Genomic DNA, 14,843 nt, shown 5'->3' with positions numbered 1-14,843 from the left:
TTGCTTTCTAGCATAGTTACAGTACTATCTCACCAATTTCAGGTATTTCTGTGTGTGAAGGTGCTAGGACCTCTGAGATAGCTGATTGTAGAGAGTGTTTGCAGTCCAGTAATAAGCACTACATGATTTTAACAGTGACCGGTGGGTCATCTTCATCAGTTGTCGCTAGAATTGGTTTGATGTATTAAGAAGTCAAGCTGCCTTCTTGGATTTGAGTCTTTGCTTTCCCTTTGGGGGGAAATGTATGTATGATCTGGCTACTTTGTTGGTAGATTTTGGGGACATGTTCCATCTATCTTGACACATTTGATTGCTATGCATTTGTTCTAATTTTACAGGCAATGGCTTTAGAGAACCAAACTGCTGTTCAAGAATTTTTACTCGTGGCTTTCCAGAACATCGATAAACTCAAGTTTTTACTTTTCTTTTCTGTGTTTACGGTTTACCTGTTGGCGTTATTTGGAAATATTCTGATAATCATCCTTGTATCTACTGATCCCAAGCTGCACTCTCCTATGTACTTCTTTCTTTGTCACTTGTCCACATCTGAGATCTTGTTCATCACAAGCATTGTGCCAAACATGTTATATGTCATTATAAGTAAAGTTGGAACCATTTCATTTGGCAGTTGTGTAACACAGTATTATTTATTTTCATCCACTACAAGCGTAGAGTGTCTCCTTCTTGCCGTGATGTCATATGACCGATACCTGGCCATTTGTGTGCCATTGCATTACTCAGCAATCATGAACAAAAGACTTTGCTTATACCTCGTTGCCTTGTGTTGGGTAACTGGGTTTGGGTTATCTCTTATTGCTTTGGCTTTCATGTCACACATGGACTTTTGTGGTTCAGGTATCATTGACCACTTCTTCTGTGACCTCGCCCCCATTCTGAATCTCTCTTGCTCTGATACCTCTTTTTTGGAGATGGAGGACTTTGTTCTTTGCTTTGTATTTCTTATCTTTCCTTTTGTCATCATTATTGTAACCTACATCAGGATCATATTAACCATCCTTAGGATTAAATCTACCACAGGGAAAAATAAGGCATTCTCCACGTGCAGCTCCCACCTCACTGTAGTTTGCACATATTACGGGACTCTAATTGTGATTTATATGATGCCATCAACAGAATATTCATCTATAGGTAATAAAACTTCAGCTATATTATACACAGTAGTTACTCCAATGCTCAACCCAATAATATACAGTCTCAGGAACAATGATATCAGAATCTCATTGAGAAACATTAGCAAAAGATTACAGCTGTGAGTCCCAAGCTGTGTGGCTTTAGTGCCCTATTGGTGGGCAGCAAAGTAGATTGGGGCCAAACTAAGGTTAAATGTGGGGTAAAGTTAAAGCTAAAACAATATTCAGTATGTATATATATCCCAACATTTTGGGCAATTTTTGCGACAAACAATCTTTGTTTCCATTAAGGTGACAAATGGTGACTGAAACATTGGCCTACCAATAACATTTTTTGTCTATTTCTAAAATCTTTTTGAGTGCTGTAATATTTTTACTGTATCCTGTTTTGTATGTATATCTTTATTTATAAAGTGCTACTTATGTACGCAGCGCTGTACAGTAGAATACATTAATACAAACAGGGGGTTAATAAGATAATAGATAAATACAAATAAATAAAATATATAGTTGCAATAAGTTAAGAGTCAAAGACACAAGAGGAAGGAGGTCCCTGCCCCGTAGAGCTTACAATCTATATGGGAGGGAAACTTACAGACACAAATAGGCAAATATAAGTGCTGTAGGTCACAGTGGGTGACACTACAATATAAGTGCCAGTTCCCAGGTCAGGTGCTGGGGGAGTCTTTAAGTTTAGTTTTAAAAAAGACTGAGGGAGGATTCTCTTCGGAGGAAATCAGGGAGGGCCTTCCAAATGTGAGGGGCAGCAGGGCAGAGAGGGTTAAGGTGGGAAACAGCAGTAGTAGTGGGGGGCGCAACCAAATGATTGCTCTGCAAGGAACGAAGGAGTCGGCCAGGAATGTACGGAGACACAAGGGAAGAGATGTAGTGAGGAGCAGAGGAACGAAGGAGTCGGCCAGGAATGTACGGAGACACAAGGGAAGAGATGTAGTGAGGAGCAGAGGAGTCAGCCAGGAATGTACGGAGACACAAGAGAAGAGATGTAGTGAGGAGCAGAGGAATGGAGGGAAGGTTAAGAGAAGGAGTTTGTAAGATATTCTTTGTTTAATAGGAAGCCACGATAAGGCCTTTAGCAGGGGAAGGGCCTGAACTCTCCTGGATGAGAGGAGGAGAATTCTTACTAGCATTTTTTGTTTTGTGGTGTGTGCATGTTGAGGAACATGGTCTTTGACCATGACACTAGGCCACCGGTGTGTCTGCTTTCCCTGAGGCCAACACAACTCTAATGCCTGATCTATGGTTTGCCATCTCATCTCAAAAGGCAGTAATAGTTTTACTGATGTACATCTATATTCTAGGGCATTTAATAAAGTAGATCACAAACTGTAAGTCAACCTGTTTTTGATATACATCAATTTACCTGACTGTGGATGGATACATGTTGGACTGCTTTTTGGGACAAAGGTTGGGAACTCAACCAAAACTTTTGGTTTGTTCTCAAGTAAATCATCTGTTGGATTCATACAGTAAGTAAATGCCCTGAGAACGATTGAGTGTGGATTTTGACCATGGTGTTTGTATACAAGCATAGACTGCAAGCAGCCAAGCTTTCATCTGGATGTGAAACAACCACACAAGAGTCATGATTATCCTGTAATGATATCCTCATAAGTAGTGTTTAGTGATATTATCAGTTATAATTGGTGCTTAGTGATGAGCGATTTTTTTTGCCAGACATGGATTCGCAGCAAATTTTCACATTTTGCCATTGGCGAATTGTTCCTTGAAGCTTCCATCAAAATTTGCTGCGGAAAAATTAGTTGCTCGTCAAAAATTTTTGTTGCGTGTCAGATTGGGTGTGGTCACATATAAAAAAGCAGCAGTCACGTCAAAAAAAAAAATGCGGGCGACCAAAAAATCGTGTGACAAATGCGTTTCGTGAATTTTTCACCGATTCGCAAATTTTTTTGCCATTTGACAAATTTTATGGTGAAGCAAAACGGAACAGATTCTCTCACCACTATAGGTGCTCAGTGATGTAATTTCATTCATATGACTCACTGAAACTGTTGTCAAATATAGGGATATTAAAAGTCACCTTGGAGTTCCATGAACTTGACCTTTGGCCTCGTACCCGTATATGGTCATGGAAGTCCTTGGTAACTTTTAATATCCTTATATTTTTCAATAGGGGGTACATTATCCCTTATAATACATAAAGTGATACTCAGGGGCCTTCAGGCTTGAGCAATATAAAGGAAACCCCATATGAGTTTGCTAACTCACACTCGGCCCGGCTAATTGTAAAGCTTATTTTCTGCAGGGATCGTTGGAATTCTTGGAGTTTGTGTTATTTTGATGTACCATATAAAATGGGCCTTGAAAAGTTAATCCATGCAGTTGAAAAAACATCCTGAGGTGTACAACTTGAGTTTATCCACCTACCATGACAGATACAAGCGAAAGCAAGAGATATGTACAGGATTATATGTGGCTTGGGCCAACGTATCTGAAAATGAACCAAAATGGAAAGGTAATACAAATTTGTGTTTTTGTTTTTCTGTTTGTGTTTCTATGCTATATTTATATGTACGTATGGAATTGATTGATTGTGCATGATTTTTGTGTGAGGTTTATTTTTGTAATTTCCATATATTATTTCAGAAAAAGAGGTTCAGACTCACTGGAGATTGATTTGTGATAATTTCAAAAAGGACTTTTAAGATTCAAAAAAGTTAAAATAAGGATTCATTTTAACCTTGACTGGTGAGGATCCACTTTTTGAAGGAGCTGATGTTTCTACAAAAGACTGGGGAAATAAGAGAGTAAGTTATCAATTGCTTTTTATTGCTAATATAAAATTGTAATTTCAAATGTAGGGGACTGGAGGTTTATGTACCCTATAGGCAGTCCCCATAGAGTTTTGGACACACAAGTGTGGTCCTAAGTTATGGATTGGAAGCTGTTGTCTTATTCTGGGTTGAAGTATTTTTCTGGTAGTTCAGTAACTGCCCAGTAGATGTCACTGTCCTATTCTATAAAAGGGGAAGCCAAAATGTGCTCTGGGATTCCACCTTCCTGGGGGGTTAGGGCCTTGGTGGAGGTAGGCCCAGCAGGTTAAGATAGTATAAGGATAGAGCTCCTCACTCCTCACTCCAGGAGTGAGAGATAGGATCAGGTTAGCTAATGAGCAGCCAGAAGCTCACTAGGAGAATTAGAAGTCCTAGGAGTCCTAGATGTACTACCGTCAGGATAAGGACACAAGAGTACAGACTTAGGGACTACTGCATCTCCCCTAGGTTTCATTAGAATGGCCTCATACCGTGGATTGGACACTTTCAAGTTGACTAAATCCACTGTTTCATTATTGACTCCCTATTAATGGGCCTTCCCCTCCAAAGACTGTCCCCTCTCCAGTCCATAATGAATACTGCTGCCCGGCTCATACACCTCAGCAATTGCTCCTCCTCTGCCACTCCCCCTGCCGTGCCGCTCTGCCACTCCCCCTGCCGTGCCGCTCTGCCAATCTCTGCACTGGGTTCCCCTACCATCCAGGATAAAATTCAAACTAATGACCCTCACATTTAAAGCAGTTCATAACTCTGCCCTGTAAGGTTTGATATAATATCATATAATCATATATTCATGTAATTATATATTCACATATGCATGTATTTTGATACTTTGATACACTTTGATACTTAACATATCATACTCCATTTTAGAGATGTATCTCCATTTTGTAACAGCAACCAGCAAGGTTTGAACATCCCATAATAAGCTGTTTTTCCCAAATAGTACCCTTGCACAACTTGCACCTGACAAAACATAAGCCTTGAGAAACAACTTAATCTTATCTGTGCACTAACGCCTTTCTACTCCTTGTATCCTCCTTAAATTCCTGTCCCGCATTAGCCATCCTTGAAGGCCATCCTTGTAGATAATGAGGTTCTACTCCATCTTTATTTTATAATGATTCCTTTGTCTTTGCATGTACACGAGTGGTATAAATACTATGATCACGTAAGAATAAACTGGACAAGTTTGAACTTCCATTGGAGCTGTGTCTTTCTTGTCCCCGTATACGCCTTTGTCCTGGTAGGAGGGCTCCCACGGATTACTAAATCTAAGATCGGCGGTCAGGGACCTTACACTGCCCCACCCTACATCTCTGAACTCATCTCTAGGTACCATCCAACCCGCTTGTTACACTCCTCTACTGACCTGCTCCTCAACTCCTCTCTCATTCCCTCCTCACACGCTCGCATTCAAGACTTTGCAAGGGCTGCCCCCCTTCTCTGGAATTCGCTCCCACAAACTGTCAGACTTTCTCCCAATCTCTCTGCCTTCAAGAGATCTCTAAAAACACATTTATTCAGAGAAGCTTACCCTAATCTAGTTTAGCAACACCCTGTGCCCCACCTCTCACAACTCTGGTCATGCCCATTCCCACACCTTGTGTCTCAACCCTTTCTCCTTGTAGATTGTAAGCTCTTTTGGGCAGGGCTCTCTTCACCTCTTGTATCGGTTATTGATTGCTTTATATGTTACTCTGTAAGTCCAATGTATGTAACCCACTTATTGTACAGCGCTGCGGAATATGTTGGGGCTTTATAAATAAATGTTAATGTAATGTAATTGACCCCTGATAAATAAAACACTGGCTTGAATCCATGTTTGTGAGTATATGATGAACACTCTACTGTATCACCCATGTCCATTCTATAAGATCTGTCCTACATTCTGGTAAATAAAGAGTTATCTTTTGCTTTAAGAACCATTGGTGCCCAATTGCTTTAATCAAAGTGAGAATTACAGTTCTACAACAGCCTTCCTCCAATAATACGCCAGGGCCGACCCAAGAGATTGGATATGCATATGTATTTGTGTACCAAATAATTTCTTGGAACACCTAGCACCTCCATTTGCCTGACACAAATACTGTTCATTCAACTCTAGAACATCAAGTAACCTTGATGACAATCATCTGGGAGATGCTCTGTTGGTGCCTTGGATAAGGAAGTGGAAACTGAAGAGCCAATCATTTTTCCATTCCATGTTGAAAGGTCTCAACCTGTCACCCCAGCCCCCCTCCACCCCAGTCATGAAACTTGCCCCCAAGGGGTTAGAAGGGCCCTCCCTATGGTCAGTGAGCTGCAGCCTTAAGAAACAAGGGAAGGAGCTTCGGTGCCCGCACCTTCTTTCTGGAGGAAAAGTTAAGTCCCGGTAATGCCACATGGGGATTGGATGGGCTGGAGGGAAAGTTCAAACTTCCCCAATCCAATCCCGTTGGGACTTTACTGGGACTAAACTTTTCCCTACAGTTTTTAGAGGTGGTTTTACTTTCGGTCACAGTTTTGTCACATAATAAATTATGGAAAAGAAATGTTTATCATGAGAAAACTCATGGACGAGATTCAATTTGAGATGCAATTTAATTCAGAAAAACGTATCTCATGGTTTATCATGTGAAAACTCTATTGAAGTTTATGGGAAAAAAAATTGGAGCTGAATTAGGAGAAAAAAAATGTTCTCCTCAAATTGAATCTCATCCATAAGTAATAAACTTGAACTAGCATTTCTCTTCAAACACATTTTATCCCATAACAACTCTGTTTCCCTTGTTATTCACTTAAGTATTTGGCACGTATCACAAGCTGTAATGGGATAGTCATGTGAAGGGCAGGCAGCATGAAGAGGTCTTGCACCTGGGATCTGAAAATATTCCCCCACTTATACCCTTAAAAAAATAACTACCTGTAGAGATGGGCGAAATGTTTTGGCAGGCATGGTCTAATACAACTGATATCAGAAGACGACAGTTGGAGCAGAGGAGAAAAATCACAGAAGAAATTATCAATGAAATTGGAGCCACAAAACTGTAAGTTTCATATGAGGAGCATCTCCAGCACCATGACAAGGAAGCCAAGCAGCCATAACCAGACAGCTAGGTTCAGACAACGGCTGTAGCTCATTATAGAGACATAGTGCAATGGATTACATATCGCTAGATATCTATCATATGACATTACCGTAAGGATGAAACATTCTACAATTCCTGCAACACTGTGCAAATAAAATTGAACAATGCGACCAAGAAATTATATGGAGCTTCTCTTAAGCCATATAACTTCTTCTAACATCTTGGGCACAATGTTTGTGGCGAGGAAGAGGTCGCACAAGGCCAACTGTTTAAGGAAAAAAAACATTGGGGCATAAAGATGGCGATTAGTGGAGAGCAGTGCGACAATTGTTAGATTTTCAATTAATAAAGCAATATAAATAAAAAGAAAAAATGTAAAAAAATAACATTTTAGATTGTTGAATTCTGGAAACCCAAGAAGCCCAAATACTTCGACTTTTGTTTGGTTTCCTTCACACATCTTTCAATCATGCAAGAACAGTCAAATCAGATTCATCCATAATGGAAAAAAAGGTCCTTTATTACCGTCTATTCCATCATTGTTTCATTTATTTTATGAGCTCAACAAAATAACTGAGCACAACTTTTTTTGCAGTATTTCCCCCAAAATGTCAATGCTTCCACTTCAAGTCACAGAAACATTTTACCCCACAGCTACACAGAACCAATTTTACAATATACCAGCTTATACTTGTCATGAAGGTGGAATCCTAGCCATTATAGAGACAGTATCCAGGTGGTCTTCTTCCCTTATATCTCTGTGTGTATATTTTATCTTTCTGTTCTGCCTTTTAACCTGAATATCTGAACCTGAATCTGGTTGCTGGATCAGCTGCACCCTGGCTACCAAGCAGCGACTTCAGCCTGAGTAGGCTGTTACTCTGTTCTGTATTACTTACTTCATTCCAGACCCTTTCATATTCATCTTCCAACCAGTTGATCATGGTAGGGGTTGGCCCCAGCACCCAGATAACAGTAGTTTAAGTTCCAAAATTAAGAACTGAAAATCAAAAATTTAATTCAATAGACACTGAAAATTACATTGGAAGTTGAAGCCCCTTTTCGTTTATAGGAGCTGTGATGCACTTAGATGATGAGATAGATGCAGGTATAGGTGAAGACCTGCGTTGGGTGATATGGATCAGATACACAATATTTCTCTGCCTGTGCTATGAAAATAGCAACACTTTGGATCACACACACAGACATTCTAAAGAGAACCACAAGGCATTTATTTTGGCATACATATTCTGAACCAAAGAAGAAAGCCCATCCATCATTCAGCTATCCACTTATTTCATTTGAGAAGATCAGAGAGTGTAGTCCACAGAAAGAAAAACAACGCAATATAACGGATAGAATCTAGCTAAAAAAGAAACATGATATATTGGTGTGAGATGTATGGATCACACAATTCTTTAAGCCAGAATGTCTATTTAGCTGTATCTCTAAGAAGCCTCCTCAGCAGTTCACTATGTACATTAACTCCCATTCATATCAACAGTGGCAACAAAATGCTTTATAAAATCCAATTTCCCATCAAGCCCATAAGAGGCTCCATGCCGAGCCTAGGAATAACATACTGGGGTGAAGAAACAGGCACAATAATTATTTGCTCCTCATCCAGCTTTTATAACCCGAGCCCAACAAAACACAAAGAATCTTTATGACACTCGGGATTTACATTTCTCTTGAGCTGAGAAGTCCATAGGGTCTGGAATCAAATTAACTTGTTTAACTATAATTCTGCAAAAACATTTTCTTCATACTTGCATTTGATCTAACCAAATAAATACCCAGAGTTCAAGGCAGGGTTCGACAGAAGGCTGTACACATAGGGGCCCATTTATTAAAATTCGTTTTTCCAACCATTTTTTAAAAAGCACAAATATTTGCTTATTTATTAAAAACTGTTCCAAAAAAACATGAATTGTGAGCATTGTGAACATTACATTACTTTAATAGCATGAATTGCTCCCCCTAATTTCTTTTTTTTTTTTTTTTTTAAATGAATACCTTGAAGTGAAAGGGGCTGCCAAGAAAGTGCCAAGTACTCCCATTGACTTCTATGTAACCTTGCAAGTTTTTGGACACATAATAAATAGTGGATAATTCAAAAACATTTTTACACGAAAAATTGAATTTTTTTGCTTAAAAGATACGTGCGGGAAAATAACCTTAAGTAAATGTACCCCATAGTCAGCAATTTCTCCAAGCATTGGTGCAGAGATGTGCCCACTCCTGACAGGCGCTGACAGGCGCATGCTTTTAAATTGGCAGAGGGGTATTGTTTTGCTTAGTTGCACTTGCAATTCACTAATCCACCACCAACCCCCTAGGGCAGCCATTCCGGTTAAGATCACTATGTATCCAGTTAAGCTAATTTCTGTATTACTTACATGTTTGGGCCCATACTGACCACTTCTTGCATCACTGTTACCTGGAAAGAGGTGGCACTTTATGGTTAGTGTTCGTCAGTTGATCTAGGTGCGAGACGTTTAGTTAACATTCTGTGCTCTCTCATTTTAGGGGCATTTACTCGGTGGGGGTTAAGTTTAGAAAGGCAAACTATACATCATTTTTTTTTCAGGAGAACCTGAGCTTTCCAAATCTGCCTGTGTTTTTATGTATTTCCACTTCTGGGACAAGATTTAGAGCTCAAAATACAAAAAAAAGGAAAATTTATATTTTTTATGATATACGGATTTATACAGAAACATATTTTATTTTTTGGACAAAAATTCAACTGATTTGGAAAGCCTCTTGTCTACTGAACCTGCCTATACCTGATATGTATAGTTTTATGGAGATTTCAGACTTCTATAGATCAAAAACTCCCAGCAGGAAATTACCAAATTTTCAAAGCATTACAGCAAAATACGGCATACTTTAGATTCCAAAGCCAAAAATCCTGGAATATTAGGTTTACCCCAGGAAACGGTATATTTTTGAAAGGTACACATTCTGCCAAATCCAAAATGGGTACCCATGTTTTTCTGCTCCTAAGTACCAAACGGCAATGCTTTCCTGAATTTAGCAGTTTCCATAAAAAACTATGAAAATGCTAAAAAATCGCCTCAAAGCTTCCACTTTCAAGCACCTTATCTCCCACATAACATTAGGTACCAAGAAAACAGATCCTAAATATGAAAGCCAAGGGTCCACTGAACAGTTTGATGCCCATTGTGCATAGGATCTTGCATTTAGAGGTCCCAAAAGGAACTTAGTGCATACAAATTGCCCCAGAAATCTCTTTAGCTACAGAAAAGTCAACACATTTAATGCATCTTTGTGGGGTAAAAACAAAAAAAATACATTGACACCCCCAACCATATATTTTTGGAAAGTACACATTTGGGTGAATTCAAAAAGGGTACCCATGTCTTACTACTCCAAAATACAGATTTGCAATGCTTTCCCAAAATTGACGGTTTTGATGGAATACCTGAAAATGGCATCAAACCTTCCAATTTCAAGCACTTTATCTTCCACATAGCATTAGGTACCAAGAAAACACATCCTAAATATGTAAGTCAAGGGTCCACTGAACATGGCCCATTGTGCATAGGATCACCAATGTATCTGGCATTTAGAGACCCCAAAAGGAAATTAGTGCATACAAAGTGCATATGCTGCAATATAATCTCCCGGCATGTATATTATGTGCCATAAGACCCTAGAAAACCATATATTTTCCTAAAGTACACATTTAGACAAAACATAAATAGGTAAATACATCTTTATATTGCAAACTACCAAACTACAAAGCTATGCTGAACATAACGGTTTTTATGAAATTTCTGAAAATTGTCACAAAGCTTGACGATCTTAACTTATCCTCACAAAACACTCTAAATATGAACACCAGGGGCCTACTAAACAGTTTAATGCCCTATATGCATAAATTTACCAAGCTATAGCTATGTAATAAATCTATAGCTATATAAGCTATATAATGTATCAGCCAGTACGACTGATTCGGGGAGGGAATCCCACAACTTCACAGCTCTCACAGTTAAAAATCCTTTCCGAATATTTAAACGGAACCTCCTTTCCTTCAAACGGAGTGGGTTCCCTCATGTCAGTTGGAAGGACCTACTGGTAAATAAAGCATTAGAGAGGTTATTATATGATCCCCTTATATATCTATACATAGTTATCATGTCACCTCTTAAGCACCTCTTCTCCAGTGTGACCAACCCCAACTTGGCCAGTCTTTCCCCATAACTGAGACTTTCCATACCCTTTACCAGCTTAGTTGCCCTTCTCTGGACCCTCTCTAACTCAATAATGTCCCGTTTGAGCACTGGAGACCAAAACTGAATGCCATATTCTAGATGGGGCCTTACCAGCGCTCTGTAAAGGGGAAGGACAAACACCGTCCTCTCTGGAATCTGCCATTGACTTCTACATGATCTCGGCAAGTTTTAGCTGGCGAATTGTCAGATTTGGATTTTTAGCAGTATTGTCACTTTGTAAAACTCGGAAAAGTCTTGACCTTATTTTTCTGCAAATTTTAGTGTAAAAAATGCAGTTTGGGGAAAAAAAATCTTATTGTGAGTAAATCATGGTTGTCACCATGATGCTTCGCCACATCATGTCCATCATTCTGGAATTTCCAAAAACACACATCTACCACATTTGGTAAGGTTTATTATTTTACAAGTTAAAGGTTTTATGCAGATTTAACACAAAGATATCTTGGTATAAATTTTTCTTTGGAAGAAATTATTATTAGTAACAAACTTCTCCTCCAGGGAGCTCCCTGTGAGTGTCTGTGTTATACACGACCCAGGGGATAGTTACAGAATGGCTGTTATGTTCCTTTCCAAAGGTATAAAAACCCCATCTCTGTAATGCCAAATGGCTTCCCTTATCCATGCAGTATAGAGTTATGGCTGCTCTTTGCTCAATGATCTTGCTCATCCGGCAATATTGTTTTAGTTTTCTATTTGAAATTCTTTGATTGTCTTTTTAAAATTAACAACAAAGGTAAATTTGTATTGTAGCATAAATTCATTTAACTTAACAGCAATCTATTAACTGTTGGACGTGGACGTGCACAAATCTAATCGAAGCCTAAACTACAAAGGTAACTTGGATTAGGGGAAATGTATTTTACACAACACCCATTCATTAGTGTGGCCTCCATATAGGTGCTGGCCTCCATAGAGGTGCTGGGCTCCATAGAGGCGCTGGGCTCCATATAGGCACTGGCCTCCATATAGGCGCTGGGCTCCATATAGGCACTGGCCTCAATAGAGGTGTTGGGCTCCATATAGGCGGAAGGTTCCATATAGGCGCTGGCCTCCATAGAGGTTGCTGGGATCCATATAGGTGCTGGGTTCCATATAGGCACTGGCCTCCATAGAGGTGCTGGGCTCCATAAAGGAGCTGGGTTCCATATAGGAGCTGGCCTTCATAGAAGTGCTGGGCTACATATAGGTGCTGGGCTCAAATACTGTATCTATTACATGATTCCATGTAAAAGGTTGAACATACAATTTGTGTATGTTCGACCTTTTACATGGAATCATGGAATAGATAGAGTATTTGCACAGTAATACACACTGTCTTACTCTTTACCAAGGCACAAGTCTTGCAATAATATTGTCCAGAATTTCTGTAAGAGAGAGAAATGGCATCAGGTACAGTTACTGGGTATTGTACCATCCCTGGGCTGTATCCACAGAGCTCCCTTATAATGATAAGGGACCTTTTCATACAGAGTGGGATCAGCAGTAGAGGAATTCTATGAATATATTCTATGTTTTTGTATGAAAGATGAAGACATTCTCTATCTCCAGTGGGTTAAAGAGACCCTCATCTATTATGTAGTTCTATCATTGCGCTGACAGTTGTAATGAAAGATGATTTTAATTTTAATTCATTCTTTAGTCTTTCTCTTGAACCTTTTGTTCTGCAGGGTTCTAGTTTGGGAATCACCAGGGTAAATTGGAGCCTAACAATCAGACGGCTGGCAAAAACTGTAGAGCTTCTGAACAAAAAAGCTACATAAATAAAAAGCACAAAACAAATTGTCTCATAATATAACTGTCTACATCATTCTAAAATATAATTTGATGGTGAACTAAAGGTAATTCTGAGATGAACTAAATTTTTTCAACAGTGTTCAAACAGATCACGACAAATGTTGTACGGTTCCAGGCAATGCATAAGGTGAATCAGACATCAGGTATATCTTTCCTTCTCTTGGGATTTCAGAACTCTCTGATAATCAATGAGTTTCTCTTTGTTCTGTTTCTCTGGATTTATATTTTCACATTATTTGGAAATCTTCTTATAATTATATTGGTAATAACAGTCTCAGCCCTGAGATCTCCCATGTACGCCCTTCTCTCCCAGCTGTCTCTGGCTGATGTTTTGCTCAGTACCAGTATTACTCCAAATTTCTTGTGGTTATTACTGAATGGAGGCGGCACAATATCTGCTACTGGTTGTATCACACAGTTTTTCTTCTATAATGCATCAACAGCTTCTGAACTGTATCTCCTCACAGCCATGGCCTATGACCGATATCTGGCCATCTGTTCCCCACTTCATTATGCCTCCATTATGGGTTTCAGGCTTTGCCTCTATATGAATCTTTGTTCTTGGGGCTTAGGCTTTATATTGTGTTTGTTTATAAGTCTTCTAACATTTAATTTGCAGTTCTGTGGCCCATTTGTTATAGATCATTATTTCTGTGACTTTGCCCCTCTTATTAAACTTTCCTGCACAGATTATAAAGCTGTGGAACTAACAGATATTATTGTGGGCATACCTTTTGTGCTGCTCCCTTTTTGCTTCATCATTTACACTTATGTTTCCATTGGCCTTGCCATTCTCAGGATCTCCTCTACTGAAGGAAGACACAAAGCCTTCTCCACTTGCAGCTCCCATTTAATAGTTGTGTGCATGTACTATGGGACTCTGATAATAGTTTATATGGTACCATCCAAGGGCCATAAATTCAATACCAAGAAAATACTGTCCCTTCTATACACAGTTGGAACCCCATGTTTCAATCCAACAGTATACAGCCTGAGAAACAAGGAGATTAAAGCTGCTTTTCAGAAGCATATTTCAAATTAAATCTCTCTTCATGCTCTGTTTAAAAAACAGAAATAAGATTAAAATTGTTCTTTTTGAAATATATATTTAAACTGTTTAGGACATATTTTCTCCCTTTGTCTATGCACACCAAAAAGCAAGATCATTTGAACAAACTTATTACTTTTATTACTTATATGACTAACGATAATTTCCATAAGAAAATCTAAGTGTTTCTTGTTTGTCTTTTATCCAGTTGGCCTCTCCCACCCATGAAGCTTTAGGGTTTGGGATGAAAGGCTTACATTAGGGACAGGACTTCTTTGCCCCTTAGCTGGTGTAGAAGTACTTTTCTCCCCCTGCACTGACTGAGCTGCCAGAAAGAGGCAATGACCGCTGCTCACAATCCTTGGTTTGTATCTGATAACTTTTATGTTCTAGTTTATGTTCTATTTGCAAATGAATGAAACATTTCAGACTTTGTTGGTTTTACCTTTCGGGAGACGGCATGACGTAAAGGTGAGGAAAACCCTCAAAGTGCTGTTTTACAACTGGGGAGGGGAGCTGTTTCCCATTCCATGGCAGTTTTGTAGATGGACAGATGTGTTAGGAAGACAAGGGAAAACACCATATGCTTGGCTTCTTTGGACACCACTTGCTTGTTAAGAGGTTGCTGAGATTTGCAACTCTTCAATTTGGGTAAAAACCAAGGAAAATCCTGGGGTGCAAGAAGTCGGTATTAAATAAAATTCATT

General features: G+C 39.2%; 2 protein-coding genes across 2 annotated transcripts; both read left to right on the top strand.

Moving 5' to 3' along the window:
* The first annotated feature begins 341 nt into the window (after nt 1–341).
* LOC101733857 (olfactory receptor 10A7-like) lies at nt 342–1,274 on the top strand. The gene has a single exon (XM_004913220.3). The coding sequence runs from the start codon at nt 342–344 to the stop codon at nt 1,272–1,274; it is 933 nt and encodes a 310-aa protein (XP_004913277.3).
* A 2,284-nt stretch (nt 1,275–3,558) lies between these two features.
* On the top strand, nt 3,559–14,130 carry LOC116409639 (olfactory receptor 6P1-like). Its single transcript, XM_031898367.1, has 2 exons — nt 3,559–3,645; nt 13,402–14,130. The coding sequence occupies exons 1-2, from the start codon at nt 3,559–3,561 to the stop codon at nt 14,128–14,130; spliced, it is 816 nt and encodes a 271-aa protein (XP_031754227.1).
* Nucleotides 14,131–14,843: the final 713 nt, after the last annotated feature.

The sequence above is a fragment of the Xenopus tropicalis genome, chromosome 3, assembly GCF_000004195.4.
Source record: "Xenopus tropicalis strain Nigerian chromosome 3, UCB_Xtro_10.0, whole genome shotgun sequence".
NCBI classification, from domain to species: Eukaryota; Metazoa; Chordata; class Amphibia; order Anura; family Pipidae; genus Xenopus; species Xenopus tropicalis.
The sequence above is the reverse complement of the archived record's forward strand: the minus strand, read 5'-3'. Positions and strand labels throughout refer to the sequence as shown.